This window comes from Dendronephthya gigantea, unplaced genomic scaffold (genome assembly GCF_004324835.1).
Source record: "Dendronephthya gigantea isolate DGI-Jeju-01 unplaced genomic scaffold, DenGig_1.0 000022F, whole genome shotgun sequence".
Lineage (NCBI taxonomy): Eukaryota > Metazoa > Cnidaria > Anthozoa > Malacalcyonacea > Nephtheidae > Dendronephthya > Dendronephthya gigantea.
Window position 1 is genome coordinate 1,217,131 of NW_021163032.1, and position 24,733 is coordinate 1,241,863.

General features: G+C 39.5%; 3 protein-coding genes across 4 annotated transcripts; all 3 read right to left on the minus strand.

Annotated features, from left to right (window-relative positions):
• Positions 1 to 4: 4 nt before the first annotated feature.
• On the minus strand, positions 5 to 2,118 carry LOC114522057 (2'-deoxynucleoside 5'-phosphate N-hydrolase 1-like). The gene is made up of 4 exons (XM_028542670.1): positions 1,917 to 2,118; positions 1,228 to 1,293; positions 998 to 1,108; positions 5 to 852 (listed from the first exon to the last, which is right to left on the minus strand). Exons 1-4 carry the CDS (start codon positions 2,059 to 2,061, stop codon positions 734 to 736), a joined length of 441 nt encoding a protein of 146 aa, XP_028398471.1. The 5' UTR covers positions 2,062 to 2,118; the 3' UTR covers positions 5 to 733.
• A 78-nt stretch (positions 2,119 to 2,196) lies between these two features.
• On the minus strand, positions 2,197 to 7,638 carry LOC114522056 (putative GPI-anchored protein pfl2). Its single transcript, XM_028542669.1, has 6 exons — positions 7,518 to 7,638; positions 5,018 to 5,296; positions 4,332 to 4,410; positions 4,121 to 4,219; positions 3,029 to 3,738; positions 2,197 to 2,899 (listed from the first exon to the last, which is right to left on the minus strand). The coding sequence occupies exons 2-6, from the start codon at positions 5,276 to 5,278 to the stop codon at positions 2,768 to 2,770; spliced, it is 1,281 nt and encodes a 426-aa protein (XP_028398470.1). The 5' UTR covers positions 5,279 to 5,296; positions 7,518 to 7,638; the 3' UTR covers positions 2,197 to 2,767.
• Positions 7,639 to 9,635: 1,997 nt separating this feature from the next.
• On the minus strand, positions 9,636 to 24,490 carry LOC114522224 (chromatin-remodeling ATPase INO80-like). 2 transcript variants are annotated; one of them, XM_028542862.1, is made up of 39 exons: positions 24,326 to 24,490; positions 23,358 to 23,509; positions 23,032 to 23,135; positions 22,704 to 22,771; positions 22,443 to 22,577; positions 21,895 to 22,006; positions 21,693 to 21,754; positions 21,193 to 21,312; positions 21,017 to 21,070; positions 20,835 to 20,933; positions 20,636 to 20,740; positions 20,365 to 20,446; positions 19,914 to 20,048; positions 19,455 to 19,522; positions 19,329 to 19,377; positions 18,977 to 19,074; positions 18,853 to 18,885; positions 18,541 to 18,621; positions 18,348 to 18,443; positions 18,012 to 18,071; positions 17,836 to 17,901; positions 17,216 to 17,301; positions 16,920 to 17,004; positions 16,689 to 16,806; positions 16,356 to 16,441; positions 16,015 to 16,179; positions 15,513 to 15,612; positions 15,342 to 15,375; positions 15,125 to 15,201; positions 14,889 to 14,979; positions 14,615 to 14,698; positions 13,791 to 14,466; positions 13,295 to 13,517; positions 12,807 to 13,029; positions 12,230 to 12,461; positions 11,643 to 11,831; positions 11,142 to 11,367; positions 10,812 to 10,967; positions 9,636 to 10,598 (listed from the first exon to the last, which is right to left on the minus strand). In XM_028542862.1, exons 2-39 carry the CDS (start codon positions 23,483 to 23,485, stop codon positions 10,225 to 10,227), a joined length of 4,980 nt encoding a protein of 1,659 aa, XP_028398663.1. In that variant the 5' UTR covers positions 23,486 to 23,509; positions 24,326 to 24,490; the 3' UTR covers positions 9,636 to 10,224. The 2 variants fall into 2 exon arrangements, with proteins under 2 accessions (XP_028398663.1, XP_028398664.1); XM_028542863.1 differs by lacking the exon at positions 24,326 to 24,490 and adding an exon at positions 24,113 to 24,133.
• Positions 24,491 to 24,733: the final 243 nt, after the last annotated feature.

Here is a 24,733-nt window from a genome sequence, read left to right on the forward strand (position 1 = left end):
TTGGCAATAAGTTAGACTCTTTGAAAATTATATGTAAAGTGACAGTACGAAACATGTTAAAAAAACGCGACTATTCAGACAATCGGTATTTTTACTTAATGAGATAATCTTGAAAGGTCGACAAAACTTCGTTTGGCATTAAAACCTATTATAAACTGGCTGAAAACGCAATCAATTAAAAAGGTTTATAAGATAACTATGGTCTAGGTTTAGCATTAACTTGACTTTTTGAGTGGGAAATGATTATTAACGTTTGTCTAACATTGGAAACAACAATTGGTACAATTTTAAATTTTGTTTTTAGCCGAGAAATGGTACGTCCTTTGAAGAAAATCCTGGGAGTCTTTTATTGTTTGTCGGCTCAACTATTTTCTCGCGGTTCAATTTTTAACGTTGTCGTTGATTATATTCAGTGAGGTAAACAGGTGAACAGCACTAAGTCACTTGTTAAATTGATTTAGAGTGTTATACACAATGATTCGACAGTTCATATGATGCAAATAAAATGATTCTTCTCAGTGTACGGACATTAAACATTCTCTTGCATATCAGCAAAACGATTTTAATCAGGCTAAGGGTTAGTTCTGCCCTTGATTAGAAACGTGAAATAGGTTTTCAATGTCATCTTTGGACAGTGTCCACTTCACCAACCACCCCCCTCATCCCCTAAAGTTTGGTCCCCTGCACCAATGGTCAACTTTAGTTACAGTGTATGCATGTCTGAGCATTTAGCTCATATTAAGTTGTTTGCTGTTAGAAAATCTTTAATTATTTTCTTTGCCTCATCACCTTGATAGTCTTTGACAACCATTTGTTTCCCATCCTCTGCTCCACGAATCATGGCCGATAGAACTAAACAACACAAATGTTTTCAACCAGTCAGGCAGTGGTTATGCAACAAATTTCAGCAAATATTTTTCCTTCTTTTGAACACACAAGTCAAGACATAGTTTAATTAATCTCCAGAGAAAAATGCACATCACTGGTACTGACTAACCTTTTCCTGAATCAGGTCTGAACAGGCACAAAATCTTTTTTTCTTGTTCAAGTGCTCTGCCAATTTCATACCCGACACCCAGAGATGGTTGCGTCACTTCGGCAATCATAGCTGGCAGTAAATGAAACATATATTATTTTCAAATATGGAGCTTCCCCCATTTCAGATTTAAGTGAAATTATATAGAATTGAATGGCAATAACATTAATAACATATAAAATATATTTTACCATCACTTTCGTCCAACCATGCCATGTCTCTGTCATGAATGAATTTATCATTTTTGTTTCTTTCTCCTGTGAAAAATTTTTCCAAATTTTAGAGAAATACTTTTACCTTTGGAGATGTATGGATCAGCCTCGATAATGGTGGGTACTAGCTTGCATTTATTGGTAATGATGAAATGCATGTTGTTAGACAGAGTACAAGCTAAAACACCTTGTACATCAGTGTTTTATTCTGTCAAAAGACTGACAATTTTACTCATCAATGGAGTTCAACTGATTCATGGTTAACCCAAAAGTTATATACCCTGATCAACCTCTGGATCTTGCTGCTCACTCTCGGACATAACCTGACCATGCACCTTGATATAATCAATCAATTCATGATAAATCTCGGCGTCATTACGCCCCGCACGAATACTCGCTGCAAAGTAAATCTTTGGCACACCCTTTTGCCCACAAGCCACTGGGAAAAATCGTACTGCAACCTTTGAGAGACTGCTCAGATTAGGAGAACACTTTGAAAATGTTGCTAATGTTGCCATGTTTCCTCTTCAAAGTGGAAGTTGAAGAAATGTTGTAGTAGCATTAGTGGAAACATGCTACATTATCATTACAGAATTCCAGCAAATACTAATTTGTTTATCCGTGATATTTGAAATATGCACCAATGAGTATGGTATCACAGTACTGACCTGAATCCACCAGGCTTTCATACCCAATATGTTCAGTCAAAACTTTGCCAAAAGTTTGCATGTAACTGATCAATTCACGATATAATTCCACATCATCTCTGCCTCCTCGAATACTCGCTGCAAAGTAAAATTTTGACTTTTCCATGTTGCAAATTTGACTTCGGTAATATACAACCAAGACCAAGATTTAATTCTAACCCCCCCCGGTATTCGAATCCATCTGCCCATACTTTATTGACATAATATATAAAGTCATCAAGAACACCAGCTATATTACTAAAGCTTATTATATTTAGCTAAATTTAAGCTAAATCCATCGCAGGCCTGCATCCATCGTAAACTAAATACTTCGGAAATTTTGCTTTAATGACTTTGGTAGCTATTGCAGTACGGGGGGAGGAGAACAAAACATTTGGCGACCACGTGCTGCAAAATTAGAATCTACAGCGTATACAACGGCAATACGTCATTTTACCCCGCAGTATTGTGGTTCGAGTATCTAACTATACAAGTTATCAGAAATTTAAAAATTTATCATCTTAATTAATATTACTTTTACACTGAGTATAAAAGAAAATCATTTAGAGTCTGTGACCTGTTAAAATCAAAGGTGACTCATCCTGTTCACCTATCAAAGTTTATACTAGTTTCTCTCCATACAATTTTTACTCTTTTGAAAAGTTTTTAACCACTTACAAAAAAGTACCACACACACACACACCACTAAACACAGTCCCACAGACACACACAAACACAGTTTTAAACTGGATTGGTTATCGGCGTCTACCAACATTATGGTCAAACGAATTTATGAACAATATAAACACTATGTACAGATTGCTAAGCCGAAGCTAACTGCTGTTTAACGAATGTTTAAGATTAATAATGTGACAGTTTAATTTCATGGCTGGTCCAAGTTTTAACTTCATCCATTGGATAAGGAAGTCTTGATTCAATAATGTCAGGGCTTTACCATCGATTTCCTAAGAAATTGTGAACAAAAATCAATAGGCTGGCAGGTAAGTAAAAAATATCATGACTAGTACTGTAGACTGTGTATCGCGCAATTTGATTGGTCAATAACCGAGGAAAAGGGATTGGCCGACACTTACTTGGTCAACAAACACGTGAGCATATTCGGAACAATCCGTTGCTCGTACGAACTTCGCCACATCTTCGGCGGTCCATTTCGTGAGTTCTTTATCGCAGATATCCTTAACATTGATGCAGTCTTCGAGTCTCAATTCAATTGCCCCCAAATTTATTTCTCTTGGGACAAACACACAACGAGCAACAGAACTTTCGGTCTTCGAAGCAGAGTTTGGTAGGCAAACGGCCATTTTGGAGTTGGTTTCCGGTCTAACTGACGAAGAACTCATTTCGGGTCGAACTGAAGCGTACGGGGCCATAGCCAGTGGTTTATATGTTGTCTTTTTAACCGGAGGCTTGTCTAGAGTACCCTTCGTAGGCTCTATTCGTGCTCTCTCCGAGGGAAGGCTGTTTAGCAAAGAGGTTCTGGGTCGGGGTACAGTTGTTGTTGTTGTGGGTGCTTCGTGCCTTGCAAGTTGGTTTTGCACGGGCGGAGTGGAGAGGGCAGTGGTAGCAACCGCTGACGACACGCCGGATGCACTTGTGCTTTTGGCGGGAAAATTCGAGGTAGTGAAAGTGGAGGCAGTGGAGTTGGAGGTTGACGACAAACTGGTCTCGCCGGTTTCTGGATGTGCCGCAGTACTACCCACCTTGCCGAGACGTTGGAGTTGACAGGGTTTGGAAACACGCGATAGTGGAGCTGAGCTTGCTGAGAGATCTCTCGTTGTATTCACTAAAAATTGGAAACGACAGGAATTGAGAAATAATATGACAGAGCGTAAAATGTGATTGTCAGTAGGCCTTAAGAACATTGACACATAAACATAATATACAGCATTTTCTCTTGCTGAAAAATGCAACTGATTTTGAATACCATTGAAATTTTAACGTCGTTTAATCCAATATACACTCACACAAAGGGCGATGCATTTTGGATGCATGGGGTAGTGTCGCAGCTCCTCGGAAGAATGATTTTCATTGGCTGAACGTTACAATACATTTCTGTTTCAACCAATAGCGTAGATTCGTTCTTTAGAAAGCATAGAAAAGCATTATCCAATTGGATGAAAGCTTCCGAGAGCTGCGACATGTCCCTTTTACATCTCCAGGCTTACCTGTCGTTGTGGAGTCGGTTGCCTGTGGTGGCGACGTTGAACTGTTGTTGCTGTTCTTTCTAAGATGATCTCGAGCAATTACTTGTTTTGTTTTCGTGTCTACCAAATTCATGAACAAGAGTATATTACACTCATAGGAATACATGTCGGCCAATTTAACTAGAAATATAGCGCACTGTACTAAATCAGATAATTCAGATTATGTTCTTACCAATTAGGGCAATTTTTGCGTTACTGCACCAAATAGTTTCTTCAAATAGGATCGGTTCATCAGCCGTCATCAGGGCCGCCTGAAAGATGAGGAAATACTGTTAGTTTATCACCAAAGTCTTACTATAAATGTCCTAGGGTAAAATATTATCAAAAAAACTTTATCAGACGAATTATTACGGTGCATTTCACAGGGTATATAAAAACATATTTATGCCCGCGGTCATTAGCGATGGCATTGGCGTGGAATTCGAAATATGGTAGGCCAAGCATTTGAATTGAGTAGACAGAAATAAAAAATGTAATTAATGGGATAGAGGGTGATGAAATCAAGAAGGCTACAGCCAGGGAGAATGAACCTACAAGGACGGATGCACTTGAAGACAAACGTGATTAAAACTGCTTTATAATCCTCTTTTTAACCGGCTGTTTAAACAAAGACCGGTTCAAATCAAGCGAAAATGTTATTCAGCATTATAAAACACTGTTTAAGAGGCTAGTATGGATGGAGTTAGATCGAAATTGAGGTTTTGTTTAAAACTTTTATGGAAATCGTCCAGCAGTCGTCGACACGCATTGTTGAACAAACAAAGCTGTACAATGTCTCGTCTGAGCGGGCATTCGGAAAGCATGCTAGTCAGCTAAATAAATGCTTATATACAGTGCATGGATCATCCGGCAACTGACCTGCGCGAGAGCCTGAACAGTCTTCCGTTTTTGAGCCATCTTACCGACGGTCGTATAGACTGGTGTCCTGGGCACCACCACAGCTTGCGACGGATAATAGTACGAGCCGGTGTTTTTGTCGGCAGAGAAAGGAACAGTTGATATACAAGGGATGTCTGTCTCGCTGTTCTCGCACGAGTCATCGTCATCTTCGTCTCTCTCGATCTTGATTCGTCTGTCTGCCATAGTTGGAGGCTCATAATGACAGACTTGTGTTTCCATATTCCAAACCAACGAATCCTGCATGGAATTTCAAAAGAAACGAAGACGGTTTTGAGCTTGACTATCATCAGCTGACTAATTTTTATCACGAAATCTTCTTTTTAACACAATAGAATGTTGTAATGATATCTATCAGGGAAAAAACTTTGAAAGGAAGAATTTAGTCCCGAGGGTAATAATTCTCAGCAAAAAGTCAGTGGGGGGACAAAGCCGATTCCAGATCCCGTTATGTTGCAAACTACGTGTGTTGGGGATCCCTCTCCCCTTCCCCCGGATAGACTTGCCCCTTCCCCCGGATAGATTTGCTCCTCCCCCGGGATAAAAGTCCTTGCCGTCAGCTCCTTATTAAACGCGAAAGCGTATTGTGGAATAATTTGCTTTCATCTTGGAAAACAGATTGTCTTTATGTCTCAAAGGTTATCCGCTGCTAAATCTGTGAAAACTCCAACCAGATTTAGCTTAGAACTAATAAACGCCACGCTCATTGTGGTTCTGTTACGTGTTATTCAAAAGCAACCGTATTTAACTAGGCTAATCCTCATGTCTTCACCGTTTCTCGTTTTCGACACATATGCACGGGCTGTACACACACACGAGAGCTATCAGCTGAGCTAACGACCTCGCGAGGCAGTTAGCTCAGCCCGAAAATAATCCGTACAAGAGAGAAACTTACCTCTCGAGGCGAATTCCTTACGAAAACTATCCGCACACGAGAGAGTATTGCGAGAGAGAGTTAACAGCCTCACGAAATGTATATCTTTAGCTCAGCAGTCTCAGCAAATAGTTCTCGTGTGTGGCAGGCTGACGAAAAGCATTGGTACATTGGTGGTCTGCGCATGCGACTTTCTTTCATTTCTGTTTTCAGTTCACACACAAAAAATTGAAAACGATTTTAATCGACGGAAAAAAAGTGACAGGAATCCGAATGCAGTGGAGGTGTTTTCCTGGCGACCGTGTGAAAACGACGCTGGTAAAATAAAGAAACGACAGGCCTAAAAATCCCCACGAGCAGTGTAAATCTAGTCGATGACGATCAATTTCGGAAAATATCGAAGATCTTAAGGCAACGTTCAGAGCGCTAGGGGCTCCCAGTCTCAAATTCCCGTTTAATTCAGAATTTTACGCACTGAAGTGGATGAAAATTTGACCGAGCTTCGAGTTTACATCAATAAACTGCACGAATTCGAGTTAAATCATGAATTCCCCAGGTTTCGAGTAAACGGAGAGAAAAAAAAGTATGGTCGAAATCGAAACAATTTTTTACCCTTAGACTTCGTAACTGGCAAGTTGAATCAATATGCCCATCGCTAAAGGCGAAGCAGTTTGTGGACATGCGAAGTCGTGTCGCTCTCTCATTATGATAAAGCTATATTTTGGAACTCTACTCGAAATTATAGTCTGTTATATTCCGAGCAGTTCATGTTATGAATTACGGCTGTGTGGCACTCGAACGATATGCGTGCTCTACCCGACGGTAACCCAAACAAGTCAAGTGGCAACTACAAACGTGTCACGACAATCCCGCGTTTCTCGACGCGGGGGCTAATAAAGTCAGCTGTCGAATGGCTGGCTTTCACATGAAATCAATTTAACCCCATTGCCTTAATTTAACACAAATGCTATTTTACGCAACAATCCTTAGCTTTCCTTCGAGTCTAGTACGTTGGGTTTAGAGCGAACTATGCTGAAATAATCTCTGCTATTAAGTGTCGAGAATAGCCGAGAAACTATCAGATATTAAAATATATATTATATTTTGTTTTTCCCCCTAATTAATCGGGTAACACAACATTGTTGCTTCCTTAAACAAGCAAATTATTTTCACCGATACAGTACATAAATCTAATTTTCGCTAAATTTCTACCCTAAACAAGTGTATTTGACTTTACTCTTTACCTATTCACGAGAAATCGTAATCTGGCTTCATTAAATTCAAACGACTATTAAATTACACGCGGACTTCTGTTTCAGACACGGAATTTCTTAATTTCACAACGAATAAACTTCGTTAAAATTACATCGTAAACAAGCTACGCACAAAACAGCAAAGTGTATGGTAGTTCTGGAGCGAAACGAACCATGTTTTGACAAGCAATTTTTACCGCAACACAAACAACGAGAGTTCACACAATGAATATGCGAACGAATAAACATTGTAAGCTCGCTTGATTAATGCATCATTAGGAGGGACTTTGTCTTCAAATTTCCTGTCTGAACGTGCTTGGTTTACGAAACTCACCTTTGAACAACACCGTGAATGTTTAGCGGCCACAACACGACTTCTTCTAGAGCTTTGGAGCGGCAAACGTCGAAATTTGTTCAAATCAACGGGTCTGTTCTTTAACGAGACACACTGATTAAACTAGAATCATAAATTAAACAAATTTGCATATGCACTAAGTCGGTTCGTTTGTAGACAAATGCCAAACTCCCATGTGTCTACTCTCGTCAACGTGTAGACGAACTTCGAAATTCGTAGAACAGGCCTTTTCCTAGCTTTTCTGGAACATTAAAAGCTCGAATTATGCAAACGAAGGTATTAATTTGCGATAGTTTCGCTTCGCCACAAGCCAAAATAATTATTCATATTCGTGGCGAGATATAATTAGTGATTGGAACGGTTGCCTCGGCGACGCGGCTTATAATGATGTCGCAGCCAATCAGGGGCCGTATGTAATTAGGCAGATAAGACCTTATTAAGAATAATTGTAAACAGCAAGACATCCGGTTTTGCCAAAAATGGAATGCGTCCCCACGCAAAAATATCGTTCTTTGCCACAAGCGCGCGGCTAACGAGAATATTTCGAGAGATAAATGTAATTAAGCGGTATTAAAGTGTCCGAGATTAGTAAACAAAAAAGACCTGATTCCTATTTCCGGTATTTTTCGGCGTACGAGGAATGCAGGAATGATGGCCAGGTAGTTATGATAACATCATGAAACACAAAAGGCTTTTTTTCCATTAAACGTTTAAGTTCTTAGTTGAAAGTTGAATGAAAGTTATAGGTTAATGACATATTTAATAATGTGTCTAATGCAATCGTAGGAATTCACAGATCAACAGGGTGCTTAAAAAACGTAACCTTGGAATTTTTCACGGAGTAATCCGTTTTGTTCTCAAAATACAAGAGAGTTTAGTTCCTTTGGAATTTGAACAGCTTCTAATTGCATTAAAGGAGCTATCGAATAACTGCATTAGCAATTTGACATGCATTTATGCCCTTGAATACAATTAGAAGCTATTTGAAAATTGAAATTCCAAGAAGACAAAAAATCTTTTGTGCTTTGGAAATAAAGTGGTTTGTTGGGAAATTCCGAGGATTCGTTTTGTTATTACGTACTAAATCATTAGAGATTAATCATATGAGTAAAGTAATGGAGACATGTGAACTCATTTCCTTTAGGCGATTAGAAAGAAATCCGACAAAAAGTATTTCAATTACTGTATTAAATGCCATCCAAAGAGCTCCCATACATTGCAAAGAATTCCGATAAGCACTGAACTCGAAAATTAGGTTATTTTTCGAAAGAGGTTATCAACACCGTTTAAGACTCTAATGTAAGGGAAGCGTAAAATAATCATAAAAAGGCATAAAATAATCGAGGGGGGTTAGTAAGGGTTCTTGTGAAACCCCACTGCCCTTCCCCGACTAGGAATTTGATCTTTCAAAGCCGTGTAGTTATAATCACGGGCGCTTTCCTTTATACGGTAAAAACGACCAGACCGTTCCTGTTTAATTTCAGCACAGACAGATTACTGGTATTTTAGAGTGTTTTAAGAAATCTGCATTCAAGTATATCGTTATTCATATCTGCCTAGCATGGGAAATGCAGTTTCACCGCTATATATTCTTAACGGAATACTCTATTTCATTTCAAAATACGACCGGTCTGACCATTTTCGCCGCCTAAAGGAGAGCGCCCATAGGTACCTCGCTGTGACGATAGGTTCTGCCGCTTATGCAGTTAAGATTTCATCCCTGCTCATTGTTCAAGAAGGATAAAAGGATTCAGGCCTGAAAAACTAAAGATATGCACTTATTAGAAATCGGTTTGCCATTCTGACCAGTCACGCGTCATCACTAGACCATCAAAACCACCCACCTTTCAAACTCATTGCTTTTAAATGTGTTCAACTAACTTCAATACCTTTCAAAATACCAGCATAAAATCTGTCGTTGAGCATTGAATTACGCTTAGCAATATTAGACACTGGGTATTGGTGATAGAGGAATCTTTGATGGGGTTTATGATTGACTGATAAATCTAGAACGCCGACTGTAATGGTGGGCTTAAAAAATTACAAATACAAATCCTCGCCTTTTAAAGACTTGCCTGACATTACTTTTCCAAAGGTAATACAAGATTTTTGATACTGTTCGAAAAATTCTAAAAAAATCTTTGTAATTCATTCCGCTTTAGATAATTCACAGTGTTAGTCCTTTCAAATTAGTTCACAAAACATAATAGGCTAGGCATAATGTGGTTTATGTAAATAAATTGCTATAAAGTACTGGATTCCTTATAGGATCTCGTTTGAATTAGGCCTATCTATTGTAGCTTTGAAGCTACTCGCACAAAAAACTCACAAGATGTTTCCATGCTGAAATTATGGAGGTTTTACAAAAGTTCCATAAATTAGCTGATATCACTTTCAGGCGGTGTTCTCGCTGTCTGACCCAGTCTATTTACCTCCGCCGGTTTGACTTAGTCCACCCTCCTAACCTGTTGCGTAGAAATTGACAAGACAACAGAATTTGACTAAACATGAGGCTTATCAAGAATCACTGAAATCATTTTGAAACGAAGATCGAGTCATTTTGAAACGAAAATGAAGTCGAAAGACCATTTGCAATTTTTTGTGAGGGATAACTTGGATCAAACAGTAAGAACACAATTAGTTGACGTGATGTGTGATATACTCGTTCTCCGTGCCCACGTGTTCATCACGTGGTACTCCCTTCATTCCTTTTATGGTTCTTAGAACTGTTAGTCTCAACTCGAGTCACGTTTATTTGCTCTCCGTCTGGAGGTGTGTTTGCGCTGCCCTCGTGTCTTGAAACATGGGACGGCAGGGCGACCCCTGTGTTCTGTTGTTTATATCCCCCACCCGAGGAGGGCGAGGGGCCAGCTCCGAAGGCCACTGGGCTAACACGGTTGGAGGGTGGAGTGGGGGCACTTGCTTGGTAGCTGAAGCCATAGGCAGCGTATGCGGCCGCTGACCCGGCTGCAGCGCCTGCCATTGCAGCTGCAGCCGCTGCCAACGCCCCAGACGCACCACGGGCTCGCCCACGTCCGCGACCACGCCCAGACGTACGACCTGATAAAGTGAATAAGGGACACATAGAATGCAAAGTCTAATATTTAGCCGGTCATATTGGAAAGGGTTCTATGTCAAATATGAATCTACAAATGTGTGCAACAGGGTGAACAAATCTATATGTGTCAATCTTGTCTTGCATTTAACATTAATTCGCACTCATTGGAGCTAACCCTTACTTTGTCGGCACAATGGGAATGTAAAGGAACTTACCTCGACCCCTCCCTCGGCCACGTGCCCGACCGCGGGTTTTCGATCCCGAGTGGGAACTGGGACTATCACGACTTGTTTCTGCATCACTTTTGGAAGGCGTAATTTGGATACTTGAGGTAAGATCAATCGTGAGACCATCTCCAGATGCAACAGAAACTAAGAATACATTGGAAGATAATTATGACTTCGTTTTGCTCACTATTCACGGTACATAATGCACACCTTTCCAACACAATTTGTTTACAAGATGCTGGCTACAATGACCACAAATAGTTCTATAATCTCCTATGGTAACATCAGTATCATCACATACATATTCAACCAACTTACCATCATCCAAACTCTGAATGCTGACGTCATCAGCGACGGAAACATCCACGTCAGCGGTTTCCATTTTCATGTTGATAATCTCACCATTGGTGGAACCAATCTCGGAGGGACCTCGACTGTCGCTCGTTTCAGACAACGGAGGGGGTTCTGCCTGAACTTTCTTTTTACGACCGCGTTTCTTTGCCTGCCCCCCGTCGACGTCGCTACCTGTCGTATTTTTCTCCCCCTAAAAACCGTCGAAAAGGTTGGTCTAGTCAGGTTGTTACGATATGCGGATAAAGGGACACGTAGTAGTAGTTTGATGGACAATTATAGATATATAGGTAGGTATGGATATATAGGTGGGTATAGTTCACCTTCTTTACAGACAAAATGAAAAGCAAGTTGTTCATGGGTGCCGAAAACAGTATTGAACAATGCCGCTACAGTATGTCATGGTATACTTATTGCCACAGCATTTTCTAGTTTTTATCAAATGGGACAAACTTGAGCGTTTCTAACCTGCGGTGGAAGATCAGGCTGTTTCCTTTTTCTTTCCCTGCGTTTCTTCTGGTCGTCCGCTTTCTTCTCAGCTTGTTTTTGAATGAACTTACACTCCATCTCTTCGTCATCGAGAAGCAATGAAACCACTTCTTTTGGCTTCAGAGCATCCGGTTTGAACTGTCCACCAGATATGACCATCTTTTGAATCTAAATACATCAGAACAGGAGCTATTTATATTGCATTTTTCCATCCTCTGCCATAATCAACCTTCGTAGCATCGTCCACTCTTGACATATCAACCAACCTACCTCGCTTTCCCGTGTGCTCTCATATAGCCTACCTTCGTACCCCCTCCCCACTTAACATATCAACCAACCTACCTCGCTTTCCCCTCTAGTTCTTCCATATAACCCAATAAGTACCCACCTCAGCACTTGACATAACAACCAAACTATCTCGCTTTCTCTCTGTCTCCCATTTAGCCTACCTTTGTACCCCTCTCCCCAATCGACATATCAACTAACCTACTCCACTTTCCCCAGTTGTCCCACATAACCTACTTCGTACCATCTTCCCCACCCGACATATCAACCAACCAACATACCTCGCTTTTCTCTTGCGCTCTCTGTAAAATTCTTTCCTCAATTGTGCCCCTGGCAATCAATCTATACACGGTAACTTGTCTGGTCTGCCCCAGGCGATGCGCACGATCCATGGCCTGTTGATCTACGGTGGGATTCCAATCGCTGTCATAAAATATCACGGTATCTGCCGCGGTGAGATTGATACCCAATCCACCGGCTCGAGTACTCAGGAGAAAAGCGAAGATATCGGATCTGAAAGAATTTGGAAATTGTAAATAGTTTGTTTGTTGGTTTGCGGGTCGTTTGTATGTTCTGTTTGTAGGTTCAAATGTTTACTGTGCGATTTTTTAATCAGTAGTTTTTTTTACAGCAAACGAACATGTATGGAAACATAAAGTATGGTCAGTTTTATGGTTAATCCTTTGTTTATTAGAGTGAAATGAAATGAAATTGTTCACTCAACTGTTTGCTGATTTCTTAGCATGAAATGAAAAGGTTCACACAACTGTTTGTTAATTTCTTAGCATGAAATAAAATGGTTCGCTTAACCGTTTGCTGATTTCTTATGACAATAACATGCAAATTTTCTCAGCTTACTTGGTCTGAAAGTTTGCAACCATATCGCGTCTTTCGGAGATCTTTGATGAGCCATCCAGTCTCATGTATTTGTGTTTACGGAATGCCATGTACTCCTCCAACAAGTCGATCATTTTTGTCATTTGAGAATATATCAGCACACGATGCCCTTGGAACTTCAATCTTGTCAATAATCGATCTAGTTCCTTCATCTTTCCACTGTCCGTAATGAGAATTTCACGATCTGAAAAGAACCCATCTCTTTAGCTGATGCATGTACATATAGTGTTTAAAGAATGTCTGACTTTTATGATCTAAGATTTAATCCAAACCCTAACCTCATCTTGAGGTTTAAGTTCGCGTATTTAGGATTTTCTAAACACGGAATTATTACCAACATAATATAGAGAAACGGATTTATAAGCAATCTTTATTGCAGTTGATGGATTGAGGCACAGTGGCACGGCATCACTCTGTAGGTAAAGCTAGAGCATTTACAACTATAGTACCTGGGATTTGTATGTGAGACCATCCACCCTTAGGATCCATGCCAACAAAACCGCCCAAGGGTTGTGGAAAAAACTCGTGTTTTCTCTGTTCCAGGTACTCGTGATCCAAAGCACCGTACAACAGAAGATTGTTGTTGAAATGTGATGTAGATCTCTTCATTTCGCTCGCTTTGTACGCCCCGCTTCGATCACATGTGTAGAAACCTGCCGGTTGAGCCACAACCTGAAAATCAAGATGTCAGTGAATACGGGAAATTCTTGTGTGATGACCTCTAAAGGCCATGTTACACGCTGCAGTTTTCTACTTTTGAGAGATGTAAATTTCGCCATCACGAAAAAATATTTATTACATTCCATGTACGTTTCTTATTACACTTACTTTTTGAATACTCTGTACTAAATTACATCTCTTCAGGGTAGGATTGCATTGCAAGTTGCAAGAAAAATTGCACCGTGTAAAAACAGGGCCTTAAGTTTCCCCCTTAAATGTCCGTACCTTTGGAATGTAAGCCAATAGAAACTTAGGCGGAGACGTGGGCTGCAATAATCTAACAATCGTCGTGCTTTTCCCCGATGAGGAATCGTCTTTTTTAATTTCGATTTTATCCGGCTGCGATTTGTCAAGTTCTGGTGGGACGATGGTATCATTCGTAGCTTGTTCTGGCTTGGGTGCTTCTATTTCCACATCACCATCGCCTTTGCCGTGGTGTTTGTGATGGTGATGATGGCGTTGGTGCGTGTGGTGGTGGGGATGTGACCGATGGTGACCTCCACCAGGGGGATGGTGCTTAGTGGGGGACTTCACCTTCGGCGGTGGATGCAAGTTGGACGCTTCTTCAACAGGCAAATGAAGGTGTTTGGTGGGTGAATGTGCTTTTTTCGTGGGTGATGTCGGATGTTTGGTTGGCGAATGCGGATCCTTCGAGGGTGAATGGGCGAGTTTAGTGGGTGAACTAGGGTCCTTAACGCGACGTGGGCTGTTCTTCTTAACCACGTGATGTCGCTTGTGATCATCGTCGGATACCACGGGAACGATCTTATGGGTCATGTGACAGTTTGTGGTCATGGTAGGACCCGTGAATACCAGCTTCTTTGTGATTGGTCCAAAACGAATTTCTGGGTACGAGAGGCGAAATGATGGCCAAAGTAGAAGATCCTGACAACTAAGATACCTGAGCACAAAGCAAAATAGTTAAATTACGAGGAATTTTTGCAATCAAAACCGATGTTTTCTTTGCCCAACAACATGGCAAATTTAGCGCATGCAGTGTTATTATTTTGATTGCAAAATTGCTGTAAGAATATTATAGTTGTGGCTACCTAGTGCTTTGAGTTCTAACATTCCATAATCTTCGATGATAAATTCGATATGCATCTTCCAATAACAGCAATAAAAACATAAATCTAAACAAGATAACATTGATTAATGTTGATGAAAATTATACCCATGTTATCACCTTAATTCGGGGAGGACGTTTTTCTAAGGTATCGAATATTGGATGAAAAAAGAAACATTTTGAAGAGAGCACATCTTGGGTTTGTAGAGCAGGTTAAATAGGTTTTTATTGATCGTGTAGATCGATATTTTACAAACCTAAATGCAACATCTTTGGTCATGATAGAGCACGCTTCTGACGGCGCCAAGTTAATAAAACGAAGAAATGAGAAACACGAAAAACTGTCGCCTGTAAAAGAGAAAGATCACACGAGTTTTGTATGTGATAAGATATTTATACAGCGAGTCACTTCTTGCTCTTGTATACTTGAAACTTGTCAAAAAAAATCGCAGGGATGATAAACATGGGATGATTGAAGCACAAATAAGCTTACGTTCTGATATGTTCCTCGGGAACAATGAATTATGAATGTACTTTTCAGATCCAATATTCATCATATTGAATAAGATCCTAAACAGAATGGTAAAATAAATTACATCCTTATAAACGGGCAGATACACGCAAAGCAATGGCTTTTTTATAACTTCAGATGATCCACAACCCAAATGCGATTCTCAGGCCCAGAATGTCAAATTCAATGAACAACTTACTTTGATTTCCCCGGAGAGTTGAAGCAAAGCAAGCCTAAAACAGACGTATTTTGAAAGGTCAGTCGTCTTGTAATGGCTAGTTTCAAATTAACCATTTTACAGTAGCTTCCTGCTTCTTAAGATCGCCGTGAATGAATGTACGACATTGTTGTAAAACAACTAATTCTTTACCTTCTCGAAATATAAGTTTTGGCAGCGAAAATGGTTTCACAGATAAGTTAAGAGGAGACGTGACTTCGTGTCGTTCAAACAACTCAGGATGGTTGCAGACCTGCCAAAAAAACCAACAAAATCCTGAATATCTACAAGGGCGCTGTTAAACTATGCAACTTTTCTTGCAACTTGCAATGCAATTTTACTCCTGAGGCATCTAAAGTTGTCAAATACGAACATTTCTCACGATCTGCTAACATTTCCTTAGCATTTCGAACACTCTTTACAAATTAACATCCCTCAAAGTGTCCCTATTTCTACCTTCTTATAGAAGTAAAAGTGAAAATCACAAGTATAGTTCGTGATATACTTTGTATTTCACGATTATAACTATATTTATCAAACTTTAAGATCGGATCGATAAGCGTATGATACAATGTTATGCTTCTGTCTGGAAGGGATCTTTTGGTAATGCAAGAGCTGTGGAACTTGTAGAATCTCTTAATTTAATCATCCTCACCTTTCTAAATTGCATGACAATATTCATCAGGTTGTTGGTAGCAGACGAGGACGCCGAAGTTGAGGTGGAAGTTTGTACGAGGTCCTCTATGGAGATCTTATTTCGTATGGCGCGATACAACCACTTTTGACGGGACGTCAACTCGCATATCACCTTGATCTCAATCTGTAAAAGAGTTCATAGACGATGTTTAGGTTTCACGGTGTCAAAACTTTGAAACATCTGTATGGAAACATAGAAATGGAGAGAGAGAGAGTAACTTTCGACGGGCGATATGTCTATACTATGGCCTATATTCATTAACCAATGGCTTTGTGTCGTAAGACTGGAAAATATTTCACCTTATCGGATAGCTCGTTTTCAACATCCCGTTTGATTCGTCTTAACATGAAAGGCTTCAGTATCATGTGAAGTCTGGACAGTTGATCTGACAAAAAATGCATAACTTGTCAGAACGATTGCTTGTGAGGGTAATGATATAGAGCATCAATGAGCTTGGGGCTGGAGCTATCCTCTCCCTAATCAAAACTCCTTCAGCAAATGTAAATGAAAGAACGACGTATCATCGAACACGGCTATACTTCACCCAGCCACCCCAGTATACTGTTGTAGTTCATTCAATCCCATAGTTTCCCTTGATGTTCCTCCCCGTAACTTAAACATATAAAACATACTTTGATCCATGGTCGATCCTTTCTCAGCCGAACTTTCGATGTCCTTGGAGAACCATTCGTTGAACTCGTCGTGGGAATCGAATAAGGTTGGCATGATGAAATGCAGTAACGCCCAAAGCTGGAAGAGAAGCGCAGGTACGAATAGTCAACCCCATGGGAGTAAGTTTTGAAGGGGGGAAAGGACAAGAAACTGAAAAAAATGCACATCATGAAGCAAAAATTAAAACAAACCTCTGCCATACTGTTCTGTATTGGAGTACCCGTGAGAAGAAGTCGATTTCGACAAGTAAAACCAAGCAAAATTTTCCATCGCACGCTAAAAAAAATCATTAAACAATATTGCTTTGAATAAGAGCCAAAAACCCAAATCTAAACAATCTAAATTGCCTATTGTGCCGTAGCTACCCATTCAACATTCCTATACTGTACAGGTACCAATTTCATTTTGGTGTGATTCAGGCGGATGTGATTGTAGAAGATAACAAGATTGTTCCTTGAGAAACATGTAAACATTTCGCACTTCTTACCTGGAACTGCTTTTGATTGCTTGAGCCTCGTCCAAGACCAAATTCTGCCACTTGACTCGTTGAAAATAACGCACATCTTGAACAACCTGGAAACGAATATGAAACCAACAAATGAAATGCTGCCAACTTTGAACTGTCATTACCTTAAGGCCGGTTTACACGAGCAATTTTTCCGTGGCAATTTTTCTGTGACAAATGTATTTGATCGTGTAGATGAGATAACAAATAATTGTCGATCGCTGTTTGCGATGCATATGTTGTGGCCGCTATCTTTGCCTTATTTCGAGTTCATAGCAGAGGCCTGGAAAGTCGAAATCATGTGGCTTGACATGCGGCGACCGAATGGACCGACGCCACATTTTCTGTGACGAGTAATCTACACGAGCAATTTTTCGTATGTGACAACTTTTATTTGTCATATAAAAGCTAACACTCCAGCTTTTCAGCAAATGTATTTGCCACACAAAAATTGTCCAATTTCGCTTGTCTACACGAGCAAAAAAATCGTCACATATATTTTGTAATTGACAAATAAAAGTTGCTCGTGTAAACCGGCCTTTAAAATTGATAATCTTGAAATGATAACACGACTTGTTTAAACACTCTTCTTATATACGCACCAATTGATAGCTTGTAATTAAAACGTGAAATGGAGCATTTTCTCTGTCGTGTATATCGCTCTGTTTCTGAAAACACAAAGTAAACAACGAATATTTTAGGCATCAACAAATAAGCCACTTAACGGACAATGAATGGACAAAATTGAGTCTACACAGTTCTTGACAACAACAATTACCCTGTTCCAGTATTTCCTTAAGGATTTTCTGTCACTTTGGTTTCCCCAGTATGGCAAAACCTAAATACAGAAACGTCAAAAGGGGGAAAAGTAAAAAAAAAAATAACTCAACACACAGACAATATAGTGAAGTAAACTCCAATTGCATCATCTTGCAGACAAAAGATTTGAGCTATCAAAACACACAAGGTGAAAAAATCAATGGATATAGAAATGAATTGATTTACTACAATTACTTTGCAATGAAGACAAAATTGTTTTTATATAGCCAAAGAGTTAGCATGCATGATGATGTTATTTAGAGTTTGTTTTCTTCTGTTGATAAAACTTACGTACCTTAAAGGCAGGTACGAATCTTGTCACTTCCTGTTGCCAGTTATGTAAGGTCGAGGCAGGCGCAACGACGAGAAACGGACCCCAGATATTGTGCGCCTACGATTCCGCAAGAGAGAAAAAAAAAGTTATAACGAATTCTGATATGAACCGTAAATACGAGTTTAAGCACACGATAACTGTATGATTTATATACCTCAGCAAGATACGAGAGAAAGGCGATAGACTGAACCGTCTTTCCTAAGCCCATTTCGTCTGCTAAGATCCCGTTGATTCCCTTGAAGAAAATTCAAAACAATTTGCTACCATTTTGAGTCAAAAATATCTGGTAGAGTGGGTATATTCAATGCCAAAATAGTTACAGAAAGTCAAGATAAAAAGATTGAAACAAATTTGGCAATGTTTTGGATTTAAAATACATTTTATATTGTAAAATATATTTCGTAATTTTCTGTTTCGAAAATCCTATAAAATTGCAGCAGAAAATTTCTTATGTCAACACCATTACCTGTTCGTACAAATTCACCAACCAATTCATGCCCTACAAGTATGAAATTTCATCAGCATTTTGTAAAGGTAAATTTAGCAAACAAAGCAGTCTTCAGCATCACGAACGCATGCACACAGCCTACCTTGAGTTGATAAGACTTCAGTTTACCATCAAATATGTCAGGCTGTGGAACATCCTGACCCTTGATCGATGGATTGGCAAGACTGAAAGCTTGGTCGACTAAAAAACAAATAAGAAAGTCTGCAAAACACTGTAAAAATGAAGAGATATACAGGCACCTAAATTGAGCCGATGGTGTTTCCAGTTCCTGGACGGCTGGTTTCACGTATTCATATCGACTGGGAAAATGCATTTCGTATAACTCTGAGGTCAAGTACGAACCAGGAATGTCTTGGAAACAAGCTTAAAATCTCTGGACTAATGGTGTTTACTTTATTTATGTAAAATTATGCGGAATAAAACGAAATACGTACAGTTTTGTTGATTCATTGGTTTCTTTGCTCCATCATCAAACGCCTTTGTCTATTATGATGGGGGAAAAATCAATCATGATTTAGCTGGAGGTCGCCGATGATGATATGAACAAACCTGTTACTTACCCAGTTCTCGTGAGCATTGAACGCCTGCTGAGCGTTCTGCAGCGCCTGGTTCTTCATCTGCTCGCTATCTGTGGAATAGAGAAAGACTTTTACACTTGTTCAACTTCAGTAACACGCGTTTACCATTGTCAACACGCTTATAAGATTGTTAACACGCGTTAATGACTGTCAACACGCGTTTAACATTGTCAACACGCGTTCTAAATCGTTATGTACTAATACCAACACTAAATAGTAACTATGTCATTTTAACTAGTCATTTAAGCCATGGAGCGGTAAAGGTAATGTGATCAATAATAGTGTAAATCATTGAACAAAACACGAGAAACTAGCAGCGATTCCAATGCTTTAATGGCACAACAAAGTAAACAAACTAACAAACTCTGCATGTAATTTAGGTTTTCTTTAATGAACTACCTCGGGCTGGAAACCTTTGTTTTGCGCAAATGCCAACCTTACCATAGTCATCGTTGTGTTCAAGATCAATCACGACACCACCGCCCATATTCTTGACCTTAGATCCAGGAAGATTAAACTCGAGTTTTTTAAGAATTCCATCAACCTGAGCCTGGGCAGCATCGGATGACCCAGGACCTTGGAGCGGAAAATATTGACCAGTTAGAGTGCCTGCAAACATTCTTCACATACACCAAGACTATACTGTAGCTTTACACAGTATAAAAAGTAGATCTTGAAACGCAAGACTATGAGATGAAACAAAACAAAAAGCTGTTCGTTTCAATCTTTTTGCATTACAAGCCACGCATGAATCGCCTGCGTGAGTTTATTAGAGGGTAAGTGCTGAGAAACCCAGTCAAAATAGAAAGGTATAAAGAGGTCGATAATGTACACGCAGCCCGGGGGGAAGGGTGTCTGTACAGTACACAACGCCGATAATCACGTAGAATACCTTTCAGTTTTCTGCTCATAAAGTGAGCGTATAGCTCAGTTTGCGTGATCAAGAAATTCAACTTTCTTTGCTGTCTTTTGGCCTAAACAAACATTGCAAGAAAACACGAGATGAAATGATGAAAAGACCGGAAATCTAGAATATCCTATCTGGAATCTGGAATCACCGAAAATCTGGAATGATTTTTGTTGTTCCAAGTCTAAATGTTCTTGTTCATGCTATTTTATCTGTCTATTGGACGCAATCACATGCATGCAATACTTCATGTTACCTCGTTCATTTCAAAATCAATTTTCCGTTGTTCGATGGCTTCTTTCTCAGCCTTTTTTCTGTGTTCTTTCTCGACCTTCTCATATTTCTTCCAATAAACCAACATCTACGGGTGAAGTAATAAAAACTGAAGCCATGCTGAACAGACCACAAGGCAGCCTCATCTTACATGGTACATGGTACTTTCAAAAACACATTACCTCCTTGGCAAGACGTCTCGCTCTAGGGACGGTTTGAGCTCCAACCTTTTGCGATCTCAACGCTTCTCTTTTCATCTCCTTCTGACACAACTGAGCCAACTAAAATGGCAGAATTACTGCATGAGCTGCCGAAAGTTTCACTGATGAAACAATTTTCACTAAAATACATCCCAAACGTTTACCTTTTTGGCATTTTGTAAGCTTGTGTTTCTTGCCGTATTCTTTTGCCTTTGTGTCTAAAATAGACGCGAAAAATATTTCCAGCAAAAATACTTCAAAGTGTATTCACCTTGCAGAATTCCCGCCCCAATAAAATTCCCGTAGTGATCACAGCCTGACAGCATAGACCAGCCCTTACCCTCGGTATTTCCTTGCGGGCTATGTACGCCCAAATCTTCCGTCGTCTGACGTCGGCATCTTTCGTCCTGGATTGACGCTTTTTCGCGGGCTTTTCATCAACACTTTTTTTCGCACCGTCCTACAAAACACAGCCTCGTTTAAAACTCGAGTAAGAAATGCATATTAACGCCCTCAAATCAACGTTACTTTACTCTGTCCACAGTATTGGTAGACTATCTTTACTCATTAGTAGCAAAACACTTCATATTAACCACTTAACAAAGCGTAACTGTGATGTACTTAAAACTCTTCTACACTTGCAATTTATGTTGCGGTTTTATTTGCGAATTTCTTTTTTTGATAGATGTGAACGAATACTTAGTTACGAATTCTCTGATGTATAAGAGATCTTATTTGAACATCAGTAACTAATTCACTCGTTCACATCTATCAAAAGCAGAAAATCGTGTAAACGGGCCTTTATACATGCAACTAAAGCTTTGTAAAAGAACTCCCAACCTCATCCGTCGCCTTTTTCTTTTTCTTTCCTTTCAACTTCTCCTTTTTCAGTTTGGCCTTTTCTTGAAGACAAATAAAAGGAATATACATTGTTTGGGCTTTGGAGAGAGTTATTTCACAGAAACATCTTCATTTAGGGTTTTTGTTTGAGATGTGCTGCAATGGGTAAAGAAAACTAAGAAAACAAGTTTCATTTGAATACCTGCTGCATCAGGTTTCTCTTTCAGTTTTTTGGTAACACGAGGTCTCTGGGTCTCGTGGAACCTGTCTTGACCAGACAACAAGCCAATGCTGTAGTGCTTGTATCGATCAAGCTGAAAAGTGAATTGGAGTAAAAAACAATGCTTGTTATTCTGACCTTAAAAGCACCTCATCATATTTTAATTTTTATACTGAAACATTTCTGGGACAATATGTAGACTATACTGGAAGTCTGGCACAACATACCTTACGTACATTGTTTATCAACCCCTTTGAGTTGTACTATGTCTACAGGCAAATAATTTTACTCATCTGTTCTATATGCCCATGAGTCTATCTGCCTGAATACGGCATCTCACAATCCAACAGATTTTTTATGAAGAAACAGTTATTTACAGTTTATTATCTCTCTTTATTCTTTTCCAAGTTCCCAGAGTTTACTTATCTCCATTACTCTGTATCAAAACTACTATATCCCCACAGCATTGTTCCATTCTATTACTAGATATACTGTCACAATACTAGTAATTAGTATGTAGTTGTCCTTACATTCTTGTCCAGCATATACTTTCTTCTGCAAAGTTTCTGCTCTTTATGAAGTCTAAGCATTTGCTTAAAATCGTCTTCAGTGATTGGATGTTCATCATCGTCAGAGCTTTCTGAACTATCACTTAACAGAATCTCCTAATGATAAAAAAGTAAAACATTTCAACAGCATGCAAAAATGCAAAAGCAAAGCCAAAAGATCCACTACCACCAACCACACAAGTGCAACATAACACATACAACTTCCTAAATAGAATTACACACCTTCAGCCACTGTCTGTTCTTTTTGATTTTGGAAAAATTGTAAAGGTTTGACTTATCCCACGAACATTCTGAAAGAATCAATGAAAAGCATTGAATCATTTCACAGTGCTGGAGAGTTTAGATTCGACTGGTCTATTATCACAAAAGAGCACATTAACTGACAGTTTAAGATGCGCAAGGAAAGACTAATAAAATAAAGGAGGATATGACGAACAGCCTTTCCGCAGACACAGGCGAATTTACGTCTGCGCCGAGTCTATATCTTGGAAGAATTCCAAGTTAATGAGTTGACCGCTATATTGAATTGTTTTATCAATAAATGTGATACCTTCGTGTCCTTCTTCATTTCCCATTTGTCTTTGTTGATATTGTGGACTCATATCCAGATCATAATCCTTGTCAAAGTCACTTAATCCACTTTCCTCTGTTTCACTACATAATGTTACATCACATAATATATTTCATGCATAAATTACTGAGAGGTATGTACATAACAGTATGTGTCAAAATTTGCCAGGTGAGCCGACTAGAAGTGATTCAATTATTGGTGCAGCCACAGGGCAAACTGCAAATAAGTTTTATTCGAACACACAAAAACCCACAACCACAAGTCATACATGTTTATGAAGGCAAAAAGTTAAAAGAAAATCTCACCTCAAATCCTCAGTGAAGACTTTCCCAGCTTCCCTAAGCAGAACATCCAACTGCAGGGCTTTGTTAAGTCGTTGGATATGCAGCGGTGCTGCTGGAGTGAACTCTTGGCCCATTGAAGACAATTCCATTTTCTAGTTTTTATATTTGACAACCTACAGTTGTGTTTACCAAGTAAATATAATAAATCAATTGCACAAGAACCTTTTTCATAATGACAAATAATCACATGCACTTTTAACTTTCGAAATGGGTGTATAACAAGAAACAAACTGGATGGTATTTGGTACAGAAGGGTAAAGTCACTTATGTACACCATATCTGGGTGCATAGACTGTACCAACACACATTCCATTAGCTCTTTCATACTTTCATTCTAGGTTAGAAAGTCAGTCTGACTTTGATTGCATATGAACATTGAACAGGGCTATACAGCATAATCTAACTGGCTGAAATGATACTCTTTGGCTCATTGTACAAGAATACCAACTACTTGATCGAGTCACTTATAGACTTTTAGTGTAATTCAAACGAAAATTCATCAAGACCTTTTCTTCCAATATTTACAGCTTAAACACATCTGCAAGCAGACGGATAATCTGCGTGCTTTTCCATAACAATATGCAAAAACCTTGCCTGTTTTGAAACAAACTTAAAGTAATATTAAAAACCTCACGAAGAAATCGTTTTGAACTCCCATGCTAAGCTATTATAAAATAAATACAGGATTTACGCTACAAACTAGCCATAACTAGGACCTTGTTAGCGTTCACAATTCACTGAGAAAAGATCAGATCACCGTGGCGTCGAGGAAAGATAACGAAATCAACTTTCACTTTTCTCAACAGCAAAGCGTGTTCACCCGATCTCGAGACAAAATTTCGCCTTGGTGTGAGAATGTTGGCCAAAAAGCGTTCGACGAGATGCTAAGACCGGCGAAGGAGGCGATGTTGAATGTAGTTTATACATACCTAAAAGATTTCGGCCAACGCCAAAGCCATAGTTCCTTAAAAGGCGCTCGTGTGCGGCAATATGAGCTGCACACAACTGGCTGTAATAATATGGCGGAACAATGTTTGAGTGAAAAGATGCTTTTCATGACCGAGTTGGCCGTCATCTTCCTTCGCAGGGGGTCCCCGAACGCCATTTGCAACGGACGCACTGAGCATGCGTGCGCGCCCGAAGCTTATCTGTTTCCACGCAATTCGCGAGCATTTTCATCGCAGAAAATTTCTAAGGAACATAATGAAGAAAAAAGTACGAGTTCTATTGAGTGGTGGTGGTGCCCCATCACGCATGGCGCGCATATCATCGGGCCGTAATTACAGATAAAATGTTTAATAACTGATTTAAACTGAAAACAAACAAACTGTCTTTCA